This window comes from Cotesia typhae, unplaced genomic scaffold, assembly GCF_013202065.1.
Source record: "Cotesia typhae breed Kobodo isofemale line unplaced genomic scaffold, CoteBio_Ctyphae contig_48, whole genome shotgun sequence".
Taxonomy (NCBI): Eukaryota; Metazoa; Arthropoda; class Insecta; order Hymenoptera; family Braconidae; genus Cotesia; species Cotesia typhae.
Genome location: NW_027423756.1, coordinates 8,359,534 through 8,376,785, shown reverse-complemented (window position 1 = coordinate 8,376,785; position 17,252 = coordinate 8,359,534). Strand labels below are relative to the sequence as shown.

The following is a 17,252-nucleotide window of genomic DNA, read 5'->3' as shown; positions in this document are numbered from 1 at the left end:
TTTTATTATTTACATACCTGTAACTCAGACTTTTTTGTTATTTTTAAAGGAAATCTGTAACAAAACTGTCGACGTATTGAAAACTTTGGGATCTGTGGTTTTCGAGTCGTCAATGCTTCGTTTGTAAATGTATAAAGGAGTACGAAAAGTGAGCTGGATTTTGCGGTGTAAGTAATATTAAAAAATATCGTATATAGATAATGATAAAAATAAAAATAAAGATAAAGGCAATGATAACAATGATAATAATAAAAAGGTGCCCTGAATTATCGAATTGGTGGTCTCGGCATATAGCAGAGACTATAACAGACTACAGAGAGAGAGAGTCAAAAAAATCGACCGACAGTACCTACAGACACGTGCTCATACTAACGAATTAACTTTTGAAATCCGTACATCCGGTTATATCAGCGTGTTGTAAGTAAATTGCGCTTGGTTTTAACTCAATGTAGCTGCGTGTTTTCATCCTTTTATTTTTGAGTTATTTGTTCTTTTTCAGAGCACTCTTATTATATTCTCACTTTATTTTTTATCGCGTGAATTGCGGTCTGTTTTGTGTCTACGCCACGAAAGCACGAGATATATGTGTGTATATTTAACGCAGAATAGAGCATTATGTGTGAAAAATTTAAAAGCTAAATTATTATTTATTATTTTTTAAAAAATAAATACATTTTTTTTAAACTTCCTGTTTCAATTTTTACTTTGAAAATTTTTTGTCCTCTTCATAAATGTATATAAATTTTTTTTTTTTGTCATTTGATTGCTTTTAAAACTTCAGGCTAAACACAAATTCAAGATCAATCATTGTACTCATTAATAGAATAAATGATAATTTGTCGATAACAAAGAAGGATAAAAATTTTGCTTCAAGGCATTACTTTGTAGGTCATTGAAATCCACGTGCCATCGTTATGAAAACAATTAAATTGAAAACTATAAATTACTAAAAATATTTAAGAGTTCTAAATTCATAGACATAATTATCACAGTTGCGACTCGAAATACAGGAAAAAAAAAATTTAATAACAAGAAGTATTTAAATTAAATTAGTATGTACATAAAACTAATTTACTATTGATGTGCCTTTGGTTAATAACTTATGAAATAGTTGACAAAGTAGAGATAAGATTACGAATAATTAAAAAAAAAAAACTATCATTGTTAAATAATCTAATAATAAATTCTTGCACGTGTCGATATTAGAACACACGTCATACTTTGTTACAATGTTGTATAGAGTGAGATGTAGGTAGTAATTTAAAAGTAGTACAATTAATTATAATTATTAACAATTTAAATGACACTTGCTTCATTTCAGCGAAACACGTTTTAACTTTTTAATTTTCGGTGTAATTATTTTCAATATTTTTTTTTTACATTTATTAGTTCAGTATTGATGTTCATCGTCGGTTCGATTTCCAGACTAGCAGCATAACTTTTCTCGATATCGAACTAGTCATTAAAGCCATCGATATTGTAACAAGTAAAATACTTTTTTTTTAATTTAATTAAAGTATAATTACAAATCCAGCAACTATCAATTCAATAGTAATTAAATAATTGAATACTTGGAGAAAAATTTAATTTTAGCAGAAATTCACACTTCTCACAATATGCAAATCGAACTTTAAAACTTATTATTAAATATTGGTAATAACATGCTATTTGAAGTATATTACTTACTACGGTGTTTGTACGAAATAATGAATACGTATGTATATCGCAGTGTTTTATCGTGACTATTTTTTTTTTTTTAAGTTGTGAGAAATTTATTTTTTACTAATTGATAATATTTATTTACACTTTTGATTTTCGATTTTTATTCTCCATAAAAATGACTCGCATGCACGTTTACGAAATTATTGTTACGAATTTTCAATTCGCAGAAAGAAAACAGAATAGCAGTTTATGAAATGTATAATCAAATTCTGAGAAAAAGTGACAATATCAATTGATATAAAAAATTAAAGATTGAAAAGAAAGGTAATTTTTTAGATTAAATTGGTTCAAGTTTGTTGTAAAAAGAAGGCTAATAAAGGAATTTTTATTATTATATTACTGGAGTGAGCATAATAGACGTATAGAAAAATCGTGGTCATCTGCGCCGATGTGCGATTGACAATAATGTAGAAGGATAAAAATAAACTGTACACATATATATGCACACATGTTAAAGGTATATATCCGAAGTATGGGTTTGTATAATGAAAAAATAATCATAATAGTTGGAGGTTGAGGTATGGGAAAAAATGTTCCCACGCGTTTCCGAGATAGAAGTTACGATTTTGAAACGCAAAGAGCGTGTCCGTCGCGTGGCTGACCGACTGCGGCCAAAAGGAACGAGCCAGGTGGTTCATCCAATTTTTCTGAGGATGCTCTGCGATAATACTGTAGACTGTGGTCCCGAGACGGTGGGATTTTTTTCTATTCTTTCTTCTGAGGATCATGATTATATTTGAGACTTCCAAAAAGGTTCAGGGAAAAAGTCAGTGTCATCATCGATTCTTTTTTTCTCTCGATTCAATTTTCAATCATGAATAAAATTCATCATCTGTCATAATAAATTAGTACTTATAAAAAATCTTAAATTTTGATTAAAATCCAGGCAATAGAACAAATAAAATTAATTAAATTTCTTAAAAGAATTAATTAATTAATTTAAAATAATTACGACGATAATAAGGTTGATAATTTATACACAGAAGTAAACATAAAGGCTGTAGAGTTTTTCCAAGTAACTGACAATACAAGCAAAGATATCAAATTAAAATTCCCCCTTGAGACTTGTGATTTAATAACGTTATTTATTTACGTTTTTTCATAATCCAAACAAGCAAAGTGAAGAAAAAACAGTCAAATCTGTCCGTTAGAAACGGTGGCAAGAGGTTGTGTACTCATCGTTACGTCTACCGAGAGCGTGGGAAGGAAGACGCGGAGTGTGTCGGTGTCGGTTTGTCAAGGGGATAGTTAAAGAAGAAGACCGAAGGGGGAATCAAGACAGAAGTCGCGAATCCTTGTAAGGAACCGTTGTACTTCCTGAAGGAGGTCCTTGTGCACCTGACGTTTTTCACCGTGAGAACACGGGGACGTACCCATATTACTAAATGCACCGTACCCTCCCTCGTTTATTTTTTTTCTTCACCTCTCTATACGGTTATAGAAGTGTAACATCACTGCTTTACTTCTCCCGTAACCTATAGTATACCTATATATAATATATACTCGTCTGTTCTTCGGCATCGTCATCAGATTACAACCGTCAGTCCAATCGCCACGCGAACAGCACACTTTTAAGCCTCCAAGAGATTATGATTTTCTGACTAGACTGTCATGCAGTCTGACAGTAATCATCTTCAGTTATCTTCTATTTCTTTTACTTTGTTTATTTTTTTTTCTATTTCATGATGGAATTTTAATTTGTTTCACAATTGTTAATTGACAATTAAGCCATTTAAAACCTTTTTCAAATCTCATTTTGTTGAATAAAAATTAAGTGGAAGCTTGCATCCTCTTTAGATGATTCTATTCATAATAATGAAATAATAAAATTTAATAATTTTCCTTTAAATAATTTCAGAAATATTTGTCATTAAATTTTTAATTTGAAAAAACTCTTGAATTAAGAAAATTATTTTAGAGTTTGATAGTCTTTAATAAAAAATATAAATTTTTTAATCAAGTAAAATTTACTTAAATCAAAAAATCAGTCTTAATGATTTATACTTTTTTTCCATCGTTAAAAATTAAAAAGTATATATTATTATACATACTTAATTTTGACATGAATTTGATTAAAAAGATTAAGTTTTACTTTGATCATATTAACCTAAATAAAATTTATCTTTTACTACGAATCATAATTACAACTAAAATAAATGTATAATAATTTTAATAAGCGCGTTTTATTATGAAATTCAACTTGTTATTTAGTCTGTTGTGGTGAAAAGAAGAATAAATCTAATATTTATATATAAAAAGAAAAAAAGCAGAACAAGCAATGTGTCATAAACTAAACAAAAATATATTAGCGGTTCCTTTTAACGATACGCAATATATATAAAAATCAAGACAGTGTGGGAATTTTCTCCCGGATTTAAAACGAGGGAATTAACTCATTGATATGTCTCGCCGGAGCAAAAAAATCGACGGTATACGCATACTCACCGAAAAATGAATAGACAAATGTGTGCTCGTTTTTGAAGATCGTGTGTAGTTTAATGTATTTTTTTATGTATCAAACAACTCTACTATTCCTGAAGTTACTAATTTCTAAAAATACTGTTTTTATCTCTGTTCATTTTCTAATGCACTTTGATGATTAAATAATCCATACGGATGAAACTCTCACATATATTTACTTTAAGTTGATGTCTAATAAATGTATTTCTCTAATGTTTTGAGAAAATTTTTTACTCCAGACTTTAGACACATAAATTATATTTAAGTAAAAAAAAGGAATAATTTTTTTGATAAAATTTTATTCATTAGTTGGAAGGTTTAGAACTAAAAACAAAATATTAAACTCTATTAAATTATTTCAATAACTTTGTTTAAAAAATTTATCATAAAATAATTTTAATTGTTTTTTATAAATTAACTTTTCTTCTATTTTAAAGTATGGATTTCTTTGAGTTTATATGTATGCATTTATAATTAAGGTAAAAAAAAATTCTACGATTTCACGCAAGAATCATTTAAGTTTTTGAAACATAAAAAATATTTGCAACAGACTTGAGTTGACAACAAAGAACGCTGATGTTTACAAGCAAAAGCAAGATCACGAAACATCATTTATAAATTTTTAGCGTGCTTATTTAAGGTATGACTATTTATATATCCATAAGTATACGTATAATGAGAGCAGCATGTTTGAAACTTATGAAAGAGTGTATATTTATAATATAATAAAATAAAATGGTCGAATGCGATGGATTGAATGAATGATTTGCGTGAAAAAGGTGTAAAGTAAGTTTTACATCTATTTTGAAAAAGACAAGAAGTGATTCACCTCTATACATATAATAACACGTATACATTGTGTGTACGTGTGGTATTGTATAAAAGAAGTTTGTATGCATTTATAAAGAAGGAAGAAAGAAGAAGAAGAAGGTGGAGAAGAAAGAGGAGGAACTGCTATGATTATTACATTGTAACGCGCTAACCACCTGACGCAGCACGCTACTTCTCTCGTATCGTGGGAACTGAAAAACTTTTAGTATATATGTAGAGTGTAGTGTGTATTGTGTATGAGTATTAAATGTAAGCCTTTTATGAGTGAGCACAGAAGAGGCACACGTGCATCGCGCATGCCTTTACACATATTCATATCCGTGCATGGATGATACGTGTGGGGGACGCGAAATAGCTTTAATACTCCACTGAATCTGATTGGCGGACACGTCAACAAGTGAAACGTATGGAGAGTTTGTCGGCAATGAGTTTCATGCACATTACATACATGTTTATAACTGCTAATGTACTGATGTACTAATCTATTAGGGGGAAGCAAAAAATCCATTTAACTTTCAAAGTGCAGTCCGTGATAATTGTCTTTGATAAATCTCTCTGATTTGTCGACTACTTCATTTATGAATTTTTCATCTATTTATTCTTTTCGTCTTTTGTTTATATTTTAATCAATTTTTTAATGTTATTGGTCATTTTCATAATAATTTGCGTCCAATAGTTAATACATCTTTTACTGGGTTATGCGTTTAAAATAATTAACAACAATCTTAAATAAAAAGCAATAATTAATTGAATTTTTAATTAAATTTCGTTTTTAAATTTTAGATTTTTTATTAAACTAACTGTGAAAAATTTAAGATTTTCTATAATTATTTTTAAAATGATAAAGATAGAAAATTAAGGATAGAATATTTTAGACATTTTGTCCATTTATTTTAAACAAAATTATGGTGTCATCAATAAAATTTCTTTTTTTATATCGTAAATTAGGAAATAAATTTAATTTGGCTCTTATTACATGAAAAAAAAATCATTTTACAGAAAATTTAGATATTTTCTAAAAATAATTAAGTTGTAATTTTAATTATTTGCTCATATTTAATAAATAAATTCGACAATCTAAATAATTTTTAAATATCTAAATTGAAGATAATAATTAACATTAATTAGAGAGTAATAGTAAGCTTCCAGTTAATTTAACATGAAGTTTATTTAATTAATCTGAGTAAAGTGTAAAATTTAAATGAATTTCCAAGTAAAGTGCATCAATAATGATAAAAAGTCACGTATCTTGTAATTAATTCCTTGTCTTAAAATCACGTTTAACAATATACCGTACATCCTATGTACAATGTTTTCGAGTACCACGAATGACATATTGACATGCATCGTCGTCTCAATAGAACACTGTGTATACATGCTGTCTCGCCAGACGTCAGTATTACTGATGATGATAATGTAATATCGAATAAGTCTTAACAACATACATATATAAATCTAATAACAATGATAATAATAAAAATGTAATAGCAGTAAACAGCAAGCAGCTATGGGAATGGGATGCGTGACAATATTTGCTGTCGTCGGCAGCCTATCTCTCAAACTGAAGAATGTCTTTATAGGTGTAATAAAAAGCTGCCGTTAAATACTTACGTTCACATATGTACATGTACACGTATGTAAGATGTAAGGCGTACGTAATGTACAAGAGAATAAGGAACAAGGAGTTACATACACACGTGATGTTATGTCTCCTTGACAAACGCGTTACACAGTAGTCGATTGTCGATAGTGGGTGTTATTTATTGTCATTCATGGGACATATCTTCCGGAACCGCGAGATCCCGTAATCACACACTACCACATGTGTACTATGTTTTTTATTTTTATTTTTTTTTTTTTATTTTTGCAGATTTTGTATTCAAACTTTTCAATTTTTCCAAAATCACGTACCACAGATGTTAAAAATAAAAAAATTAAAAGATACAACGCATCAATTATTAGTTTAAGAGACGATATAGCTGAATTTCATGTTTCTCATGGATTCTCGTAAACGTGATCAAGATTCAGTTAAAATTAAAAAGTATCATACATGACATGCAATCCAAATATTGTTACATTGTAAAGTATTTAAAAATAATTTCACAGATGTATACAACAAAGTAGCAAGAGATGATAATTATTGAGCATTTCGTTTTAAAAATTATAATAATTAAAAAATTTAAAATTAACGGTGATTTAAATACGGGGAAATAGAAACTGTAACAGTATCGCTGTCACTTAAATGCTCACGAATAAAAATTTTGACGTAAAGTATTATCTGAAATATGTAAATAAAAAATAATAAATGTATGTTTGCTAATATTATGGCCTCGATTATAATTCCTCAAGGCTGTGTGTCAATAAAAAATGATATTTAAATTTAAATTGTTTGAACCTTGGTGGCAAAGAGGAAAAACGATGTATAAATAAAAATATAAATAAGCGGCATGAAATGAATTAGCAGAAAAAAAGGAGGGATAAAAAATAAAACTATATATCATGAGCACGAGCGACGAACTGCCGGTAGGTATCTGCCGTCGTATTAAGCAAGTTAAACCAGTACAAAAGGACATTTACAGCTTATTATAGTCGTATATAGTGTCGAATGCAGAGCTACTGGAATTCGGAACGAAACAAAGAATAAAGTAAAAAGGAGCATAACGTATTCAGCGAAATTCCATCTCGTGCCGCCAGGCATCGTATCACAGATTCCAGGGACAGAAGTCGAGAATCGAAGTGACCGCCGTATGGTGGACGGTGGATAGTCCATACAGACCCGAGAGAAGAATAAGAATTCGAATTGAATGAATGAAATGAATCAAAAGACCTAACCAGAGATAACAGTGGCTTGTCGAGTCTACTTCAGATGTAGGCTACAATACAATGTCTCAATGTTGAATGCTGAATGCTGAATGCTGAGGCATCCCGGTACCGGTAAAAAGCCAAAACCAAGCTCAACACTACAAATTACGGGGAATACCACGAATCCCTGGAGAAAAAAAGTACAAATGATGTTAAGAATTAAGGCGCTGCTCGTATCGCGGAAGCGTGGGAACATGCATGCTCGAGACTTCCCAAAACAAAACACCAGACGAAGAGCTGCTAAACTAAACCGGGCACGCGACCCACCTGACCAACAACCTTTGTAGTGTGCTGTTGTGTGTTGTGTATACCATCAGCAAAACCAGCAGCAGCAGCAGCAGCAGCAGCAGCAGCAGCAAAATGAAGAAGACCAACTTGGGCTGAGAAAAGAAGTTTATATTAGGCCCAGTAGCCGCCCCCGCCTGAGCTCGGTCCACCACCGCGAGCGACTCAAAGTTTGTTTTGTTCATTCTCTTTTTCTTATTCTTCACTTGTTCACTTGTTGTACCTCTTTATTCATTGGTCCTCCTTCTCCTCCTCTGTTGGCAATGTGTTCGTCTGCAGTCTCAGTGCTTCTTCCTCGCAAGCACACGCGATAAGCATAAAGACTCACTCTTTTTTTACCCTGACAAGGACCTGGACTGGGTTCTTCCGCACAAACGGTTTATTAAGTCGTTACCTCGGCTCGAGCACGCCCCCGTTTTAGTCCCCGCTGGATTCTCAACAACGCCGGCACGAGGCTCCAGATTTATTTCAGGCTTTTGTCTTCATTCTTCGGTTAAAGATTCAATTCAATTTCGCTTCATTAATTGGACAATTTTTATCGACATTTTGCTGATTGACTTTTTTTTTTAAAGTAAAATTTTTAATTTAAAAAAATATGTTATATGATGTGATATGAGTAGTTTAGAATGCTATATAGGTAATAAGGATAATAATCTCTTGACTGTTGACTCTTAGAACTTAAGAGGTTGTCATGTAATGTAGCACAAGTTGGTGGTGCTGTATATCTGATAAACTTTAAACGTGAATGAACACGTATGTATATTTAGATTGATGTACACAAAGAAGCAAGTACTATAGAAGAGAATCGGCGCACGTATGTCACACGTACGAGACTGCAATTTAAATAAGAAAATATGTCTATTATGTTGTTACAATAACGATATCAATTTATTTACTGTATACCGTGTGACTTAACTGGAAGGATTGTCTTCAAACGGCTCTTTACTACTTGATAAGACAACACTAATTTCATTCATGCTCTTACGCTTGAGTCGACTCTTTTCTCGCTAACATACTACTAACATTATTATCATTGTTATTGCTTATTACTCACTCTCTTCTCAAACTCAAGTTACGCCACTTATCCATCTGTAATCTGCACTTTATTTTATCCTAAGAAATTATCCTTAACTACACGTCAAACTTTTTTACTTCCTTTTACATTTTAAATTATCTTATTCCATACTATTGCTTTATTTTTTTAGCTAAGAATAATAAAAATAAAAATTCGTCAGTCTCAGGATTTTAATGCGTTTAAATTCGCCAATTTTTCTGTTCAAAATTTATAATTTAAAAAAATCTTTCTGTTGTCTTTGTACTAATTTTATGTAACACAAATAGAATTAATTATTAATTAAATCAAATCTAAGCCGACGGAAGTGAAAAAATCAGTAGCGCTCATTATTAATATTAACGAAATCATATATTGGGTTAACCCTTTATTGCCAGCGTCTGGTGATGCTTATTCACGATAGAGACATCAAATTGTCAGTACACATTTATTAACCCCAGTTGGTTTATGAACGTGAAACCTTGTTGGTTATTATATTTATATACTATACAATACAGTGTACAATGCTTTTTAATACTTTAATACATAATTAATACATATATTTCATATCACACATAACAGCGTCTATGGTGATATGAGCACAACTGTTGTATATGTTTAGAAGTCACTTACTCTTCTGTCTACTCCTTTTTTATCACTTAATAACCTATATGACTATTTAATATTAAATTATGTGATTATAACAATGATATAATTATTATTATAGGTATACGTACTATCATTATCAATAGCGCAAACCATACTTTCATGTAGAACCGATTATTAATATATTTATTGAGCAACAGATTCGGAGAAATCGCTTTATGCCGTTAATTATTTTTTCAACTTCTCGGTTACCGTAAAAAAATTAGCGGTTGTATTTATTAAAATTTTTTTAACACTTTTTTTTTTATTAAAACCATATGTTCTTGTCTCAGTAGATCTGTTTTTGAATTTATAGCTGTAACTACTGGTTTATTTTTATTTCGGAAGGTTATTAATTCGAGGATTAAAGGATTAGAAAGTTTTATATGCAATTTTAATTATTTATTTATCAAATATATTTTTTTTTTTAAGTACCAAAATATGTACTTGTTTTACAATTCAATTTTCAACTTATACTTAGTACTTATTTTAACATTTTAATAATAATTAAGATAATTAATCGACAATTTTCTATCGCACTTTTTCTCTCATCAAAATCATTTTATTTATTAAATTAATATACTAATGAGAATAAATAAAATTTTGACAAGAATTAGCGACAGAAAGTTGTCAATAGTTTAAAAATAAAATAATTTTAAATTATACAATAATTAGAACTAAATTTTGAAGTATCAATATTGTAAGAAATTATTTATCTGAAATTATTATCAATTTTTATTAATTACTGTTTTTATTAAAATTTATTATTCATTAACAGTAATAATAAATGATATTTTGTATTTAACTAATAATCAAGGAAGTAATTTAATTACAATTTAAAATTTATTTCTAAAAAGGCACGAGCTTTTACTTTGTTTGTATTCATTTCTAACACCCGAAACAACGGGCATTGTAATTATATTAATTAACAATAATAGTCATAATGAACACTAATAGAAATGACGTGAAAATTTGTACAAAGTCTTACATGAATCACAAAAGTTCTTTATACGAACAAATACATCAGTTATTATCAGCGATCGATTTTTTATCAAATTTATTTTATAAGAACTATTTACAGCCATTCAATTCTAATACAAAAAATTTGAAAAATTTTTCATATGATAAATTAGCATTAATAATTAAACCAGTTCAATTATAATTTAAAAAAAATTTGAATGACCACAAATAGCTCTCACATTAAGAAAAAATAACTTCAAATTGCTTCAGATTCGAGGTGCATCATTTCCCGGCAAAGTTTTTTGATCAAAGTAATTCCCTCATCTCGATCGTCTTCGTATTTGTTTTCCCAAGCGTCAATTAGCATGTTGTAATACCTCGGCACATCGAATAAATCTAAATAATGAGACGAATGTTTTGCCGGGAATATTCTTTCGAACTTATCAGTCTGAGTGATTTCGTCCTCATGATGTATCAAACACCTGACGTCATCCGGCGTCAAATCTTCAAGTATGTCATCTAAGTAATCCTCTCTGTCCAAATTTATGTACAAATTCTGCTTTTGTTTTTCTTCATTTGACAGTACCAGCTTGTCAAGTACCGGAAGCTGGCAAACGAGATCCTCATAGCCATACAACGATCGTAATTTTTTAATTTCGCGTTTTGGGAGACTACCTGGCAGTCGATAGCCGACGATATTGAATACATTTTTGATCATCGGGCCCTTTACCGCGATGTCGAGTGCCGACGAAGATTGCAAGGACGGTGACACATTGAATTCTAACAACCAAGGCTTGTAACTCTCATCCAGCAGAATGTCCACGCCAAACAGCTCAAAACAGTTATAACGATTCGAGGTATTTATTTTCGTCAATGAGTTTATCGGCGACTCCGTTGAGATTATTGTTTTGATCACAATGTCCTTGATGGAGGTCCAAATTTTCCTGGTATTGACGCCCTTTTTCTCCAAATACGACCACAAAGCCTTGATGGTCCACTTATGGCCACTGCAGGAATCGGCGCAATCGTTACTCGTGTAGTTTGAGCTATTTTTATTAATACTGTAGTTTGTTAGATGCATGAGACGATCGCTGAGGTAGTTTATATCATCGTTGTACTTAACAGAGGCAAAACGCACCAATCCGTCGGGATAAATGTATATCCTCAGAGGATTTATACTCGAAATAAGAACATACAAACGTAAGTCAAATTTAGCCCCGTCGATTAGAAGAGGCTTCGACAGATACTGTTGAACAACCAGCGGGCGTTTTTTGGGAATTTGAGACCAGCGATGGACAACACGAATCCCCGTTCCACGTGCTGAAGCCGGTGGTTTTATAATCCACTTTTCCTTGCCACCACTCTTTTCCCAAACCTGACGGAAATTACGCAAGTCCTGGGGCAACACGTAAGTACGCGGTACAAAGTTGAACTCTTTTTTGCCGTACTTACACATGAATCTACTGAGATTGCGCCACAGACGGTCTTTACGCCCGAGCTGGAATGTACCCGGTAAATGATTGAACTTCTGGTGGTCCTTCAGCGACTTGAAGTTATTTGACTTCATCTGTTTCCCCCAAATGGCCACCCAGTCATCAGGATTTTTCAACAACCGAAATCCTGAGTTCATCACAGTTTTTTTTACCAGTATCGGTGTAATGCAGCTCAGCTTCCACTTGAGATGCTTCAACAGCGAAGATGGAAGCTCATGTCCAGGAGAATCGAACGCATTAAATATTATGAACGGCGGTACGAAGGGAAACAAACTGCGACGCAAAGGAAATTTTCTTATATCTTCCGTCGACTCGGAATCTGTGATGGTGGGTATTGACTCGCTCCTGTCCGGTGTCTCATCCTGAGTGTCCTCATCGTCAAAATCTGGATCGAGGTCTATTTCTTCTTCGAGGTCTAATTCGTCTAGATTATTACTTTCGCTGTTATCGTTGATAATACTATTGCTATTGCTATTGCTATTACTATTAATTAGTTTGTGATGATTATACCTACGTGATATTACGTCCATGATTGTTATCAATATCGATATCGAGGTATATTCTTCACAAATGAATTTATCAAAGTTTCAACTGTGTCAACTGTGAGCGACTATCAAAACAACTGACGAAGCATACTTGATTAATTTATACTCTCTGTTTTAACTTAAATATATATCGAGGAACTATTGAAAATCTGTTTACCTTTATGAAGTAGCTGAATAAGTCAAGGGTAATAGCTTGGCATCTTATAATTGTTCAGCTGCTGATAACTGTAACAGATAGAATAACAGAAATGAAAAATAAATTTATTGTTTGTAAAATACATAGTGAATATATCAATTTGTAGTAAATCTTATTATTATACAGTTCAGTGATCTTGAAAATTACAATTGGTAAAAGAAGCTATTGTAATTGACAAAAATATTGTTATTTCTTATCTATATTTGTTTCGATTGATTAAAATGTAAGTAAAGAATTGGAAAGCAAATACATGTGTATACACGATTAGTAATAAAAGTAATAATCATTTTTTAATAATGATAATAATGAGTTACATTTATGATAAATTTAAATAAAATAACGTATTGTTAATTAAATGTGATTTTATATTTACTTGAATTTAAGTGATTATATAATTGCAATGCTGATTTAAGTGCATGTAAATACTTTTGTGCTAATATTATGTGGATATTTATCAATTTTTATTTAGGTGGATGAAGGCCGAGAATTTGGAGTAATTTATGAGAGCATGATAATCGACACACCACACTCTGCTGAAGAAATTCATTACATAAAAATATTTCAATAAATAATTTGATTAGTAATGTATTATTTTATTGAAATAATTTTTTTATTTTAATTTTAGATCATATACGGACAAAAAAAATATTGTTAAAATGACTATCCAACAAATTACCTAAATTAAACGCTAAAATAATAATACGGATTGTCATTTTGATGATAGCTGAATTGGCTATACAGTGTATCTATACAAAAAATGAGTATACAGCGAAAAAATGATGTTTGAAAAATATAGATGACGACGACAATATTCTAAAGTATTAAAAGATGAGTATATTACTATTACTATAAAATGAATCCACTGCTGCATAAGAGATTAATTTATCTAGGCATTAATCACTCAATTGTGTGCCAGACGTGGTAATTGACTACCTGTGTTATCATTATTATTAGTATATGTACGTACTACGTATGTACATTTTAATAGAAATTTTTTATATTATCATTATTGTGAATATAATAGAGTATTTAACTCTATACAAGTTATTACTACTTACAACTTACAACTTACAACTTATGACTAATTAAAGTGACAAGTGATAGGAATGAGGTTTTAATGATTTCGGAAATTATAAGGATTAGTTAAATTTTATAAATCATAAATCAAAAATAGTTATGGTTATATTTAACGAATATTTTATTCAAAAATAATAATCAGTGTTTTTTAAAAATGTGGATTTTTTTTATCAAATCAATATATAAATGTGGTAAGGCTAAAAAGCTTCTTAAACATAACAAGTTAACTTCTATAATATTATATTTTAATATTTTATTTTATATGAGAAAATAGTAATCTCAGGTACGAAAAACCCTATCACAGACATTACTTAAAGCTTCATCACCCATACAATATTTTAATATTTTAAAAATCAAAAAAACAATTATTCATAATCAATGAAAGCTAACATCAATGTACAATGAAAAAAAATTTTAATAAATTTATACTAAAATGAAATAATTAAATCACGAAATTGCAAGAAAAATAACAGAATTGGAAGACGTTGATTTGTCGCTTAATAATTAATTTTAAATCTTTATAAATTAAATGTTAATAATTTTAATTATCTTCTTATACTATTTATTATCCCGGATTAGAGCAGCAGTTGTTGTCCGGCTATTTCAAGTTGCAGCGCTTTGCCCGTCAGCCTTATTGGTACCACCAGTCAAACCACCAGCGAATCCCAGTCGCAGTGGATCCTTGGTATCATTATAAAATTTATCAGTAACAACGAATTTATTACCGAAATAAATTATTCACCATGGACGCCAGACGGATGTTGATTCACTGGAGTCACCTGAGGAGCTCGCGACGCTCATTGGACTTTGAGGTGGGGTGTAGACGTTCTGTGGTACCTTGGTGATGACAGTCGTAGTATTCGCAGGAATAACTGAAGGAGGAAGCTGCTGTTGGTGATTGTGTTGATGCTGCTGCTGCTGCTGTTGAACCACTGGAGTGGATTGTTGGTGAACGACGTTGGGGTTGACAGGTCCTTCCAGCCGACGGAGGCAGCCACCGAGATGGCGAATGAGCTGAGCACCGGCCACTGGGTGAACACTGGTCACTGTTGTTTGCAAAAAAGTAGAAACTTCTTGAGCACACTGGGTGAATCCTTCGCGAAACTTGTCTGCGTAGGTGTTTTCAGGAGTGAGAGTCAATCTTTTGGCGGCTCTCAGCGAGTAAAGGTGGCGAACTGTCAGCTCGAGGATGTCGGCCTTCTCGAGTTTGGCGACGTTCTCACCCTCAGCTTGGAGCGCGTTCACCATCAAGTCCTTCAGCTCATCCAGGCAGCGGTTGATCCTGGCCCGACGTTTGCGCTCCAACATCGGCTTCATTACTTTCCGATACTGGTAAGTCCTCGACACCGGCTCTTCGTACTCCATGCCACCAGCAACTGCGTAAGCGGTAGTGTGTGGAGACATATTGTTGATTAACGTTGAAATTTTTTTTAAATTTAAAATAAAAAGATAAAAATCAAATGAATGATTATCACAAACTGACACTCTGATTATCACAATCTCCAAAATAAACAAAGTGGTTGTTTTTTATAACGAGAGATAACTTGCTAGCTCGGAGTGCCGAGTATATCTGAGTGGTTTCTGGTTTAGTGGGGGCCTTATAAGGGTATTTATACCCTCTCCAAGAGTACAGTTCCCCACTATTTAGGATTTTAATCCCCACTGCTGTTGAGTTAACTGAATTAAAACGGGGCTGCCTTAGTAACGGATGAGTGCATGAGAGAGAAAAGAGAGGGGAGTTAAGAATGAGTATGACTGCAAGCTGTGTGTTGGTCGTGTATAATATGTATTGTATGTATTATGTGTATGTGAAGAGGGTCCTGGTTGTGTGGTACCTCAGCACAGCTACCAGCCGGAGGAGCGTATCGTGGGAAGCTCATGGGACGAAATGTTCCCACAGCTCTCGGTCGTCGTTGCCTGCTGGGCCGTGGCGTGCCCAGTGGGGGAATTTAACAGCGATACACACCTGCACCCTTACTTGCTATCTCCATCCTCCTCGTTTGCTCACTGTCACGTTAGTTAGTGTCTTATACAATACACAATACAGAAGTATAACTATGTTATGGATACAGATACAAATACAGATACAGATTCAGATCCGAGTTGGTAGTAATTTTGTTTGATTGTGTTGAGTTAGTCGCGTATATATTTATAACAATAATAATATTAATAATAATAATAATAACACAATACGACTACACGACTAAGCAGCGAGCTGAGGTAGTAGTGTGAGTAAGGAGCAAAGGGAAAGATAACTCAGGAGCGAGCACACGCTAGGACGCGCGACCAGCACGAGGATGGCGTGCTCTCAGAGCTCTTTTACTCTCTTCTAACTCTTTGCTTCTTCCTGTTCTGATCCGCGATCCTCTTGCACCTCTTATTCATCTCTGCTGGTCTCGTCTCACATTGGTATTGAGGAGAATGCTGCGTATAGATAATAATCCGTGATATTATATGGCCTGCGGCTCTTTACGCAGTCTCTTGATCGTTCTCACTTTTTGCCAACTACTGAGCTGCTGGAGGCTGGAACCTCATCGGCTTAGAGCCCGAGTCCAGTCTTATGGACACTTGTCGGCACCACCGCGATGTATATACCGGTATATATCACACGTGCATACTACTCGCGAGCACCGTAATTGCGATCTCGTGCTACCGTCGACGGCTACTCCTCTTACACTCTGACGATCACTCGAACACTCACGAGACATATTTACCGAGCATTTAAATATACATTCAAGGCCCACTGTGCATGTTAACTCTGTCTGACACCTACGTATTTTCTTATTATACGTCTAAATATCTTATAAGATTTTGATGAACTTGATGGGACTGACGCTGTCCAATTTTTGATTGACAAGGATAGCTTTCATTATAATTTATACATTTTTAGGTAATAACTTTCATTAAACTGTCTTGGATTAAAAATATACCCAATTTTTAAAGAATTTAAATGATGATTTAAAAAAATTATCGATTCAAATTTTTTTTAAATAATTACATCTGTTAATAATTGTTTTCTAATTAAATTTTTCGCATCAATTTGAACTTGTTAATAATTTTAAAAAATTTCATCTCACTTCAGATAATAATAAAATAAATACAATAAGCTATAAAATGAACTTAAA

At 32.2% G+C, this 17,252-nt stretch overlaps 2 protein-coding genes across 4 annotated transcripts in view; both read right to left on the bottom strand.

Annotated features, from left to right (window-relative positions):
• Nucleotides 1–9,672: 9,672 nt before the first annotated feature.
• Nucleotides 9,673–17,252, bottom strand: part of LOC141529506 (tubulin monoglutamylase TTLL4) — a 123,841-nt gene continuing 116,261 nt past the window's right edge. For 2 of the 3 annotated variants that reach the window (XM_074246055.1, XM_074246056.1), the window contains 2 exons: nt 13,012–13,079; nt 9,673–12,931 (listed from right to left, as the gene is read on the bottom strand). In XM_074246055.1, coding sequence (XP_074102156.1) covers nt 11,073–12,839 — 1,767 coding nt within the window. In that variant the 5' untranslated portion in view covers nt 12,840–12,931; nt 13,012–13,079 and the 3' untranslated portion in view covers nt 9,673–11,072. The remainder of the gene's footprint in view (nt 12,932–13,011; nt 13,080–17,252) is intronic. The other variant, XM_074246057.1, reaches the window with a different exon arrangement.
• LOC141529427 (enhancer of split mbeta protein) lies at nt 14,215–15,721 on the bottom strand. The gene has a single exon (XM_074245938.1). The coding sequence runs from the start codon at nt 15,529–15,531 to the stop codon at nt 14,866–14,868; it is 666 nt and encodes a 221-aa protein (XP_074102039.1). The 5' UTR covers nt 15,532–15,721; the 3' UTR covers nt 14,215–14,865.

Bases quoted from the DNA above. Each gene is read 5' to 3' on its own strand.
- LOC141529427 (XM_074245938.1), bottom strand. From the start codon at position 15,531: ATGTCTCCACACACTACCGCTTACGCAGTTGCTGGTGGCATGGAGTAC.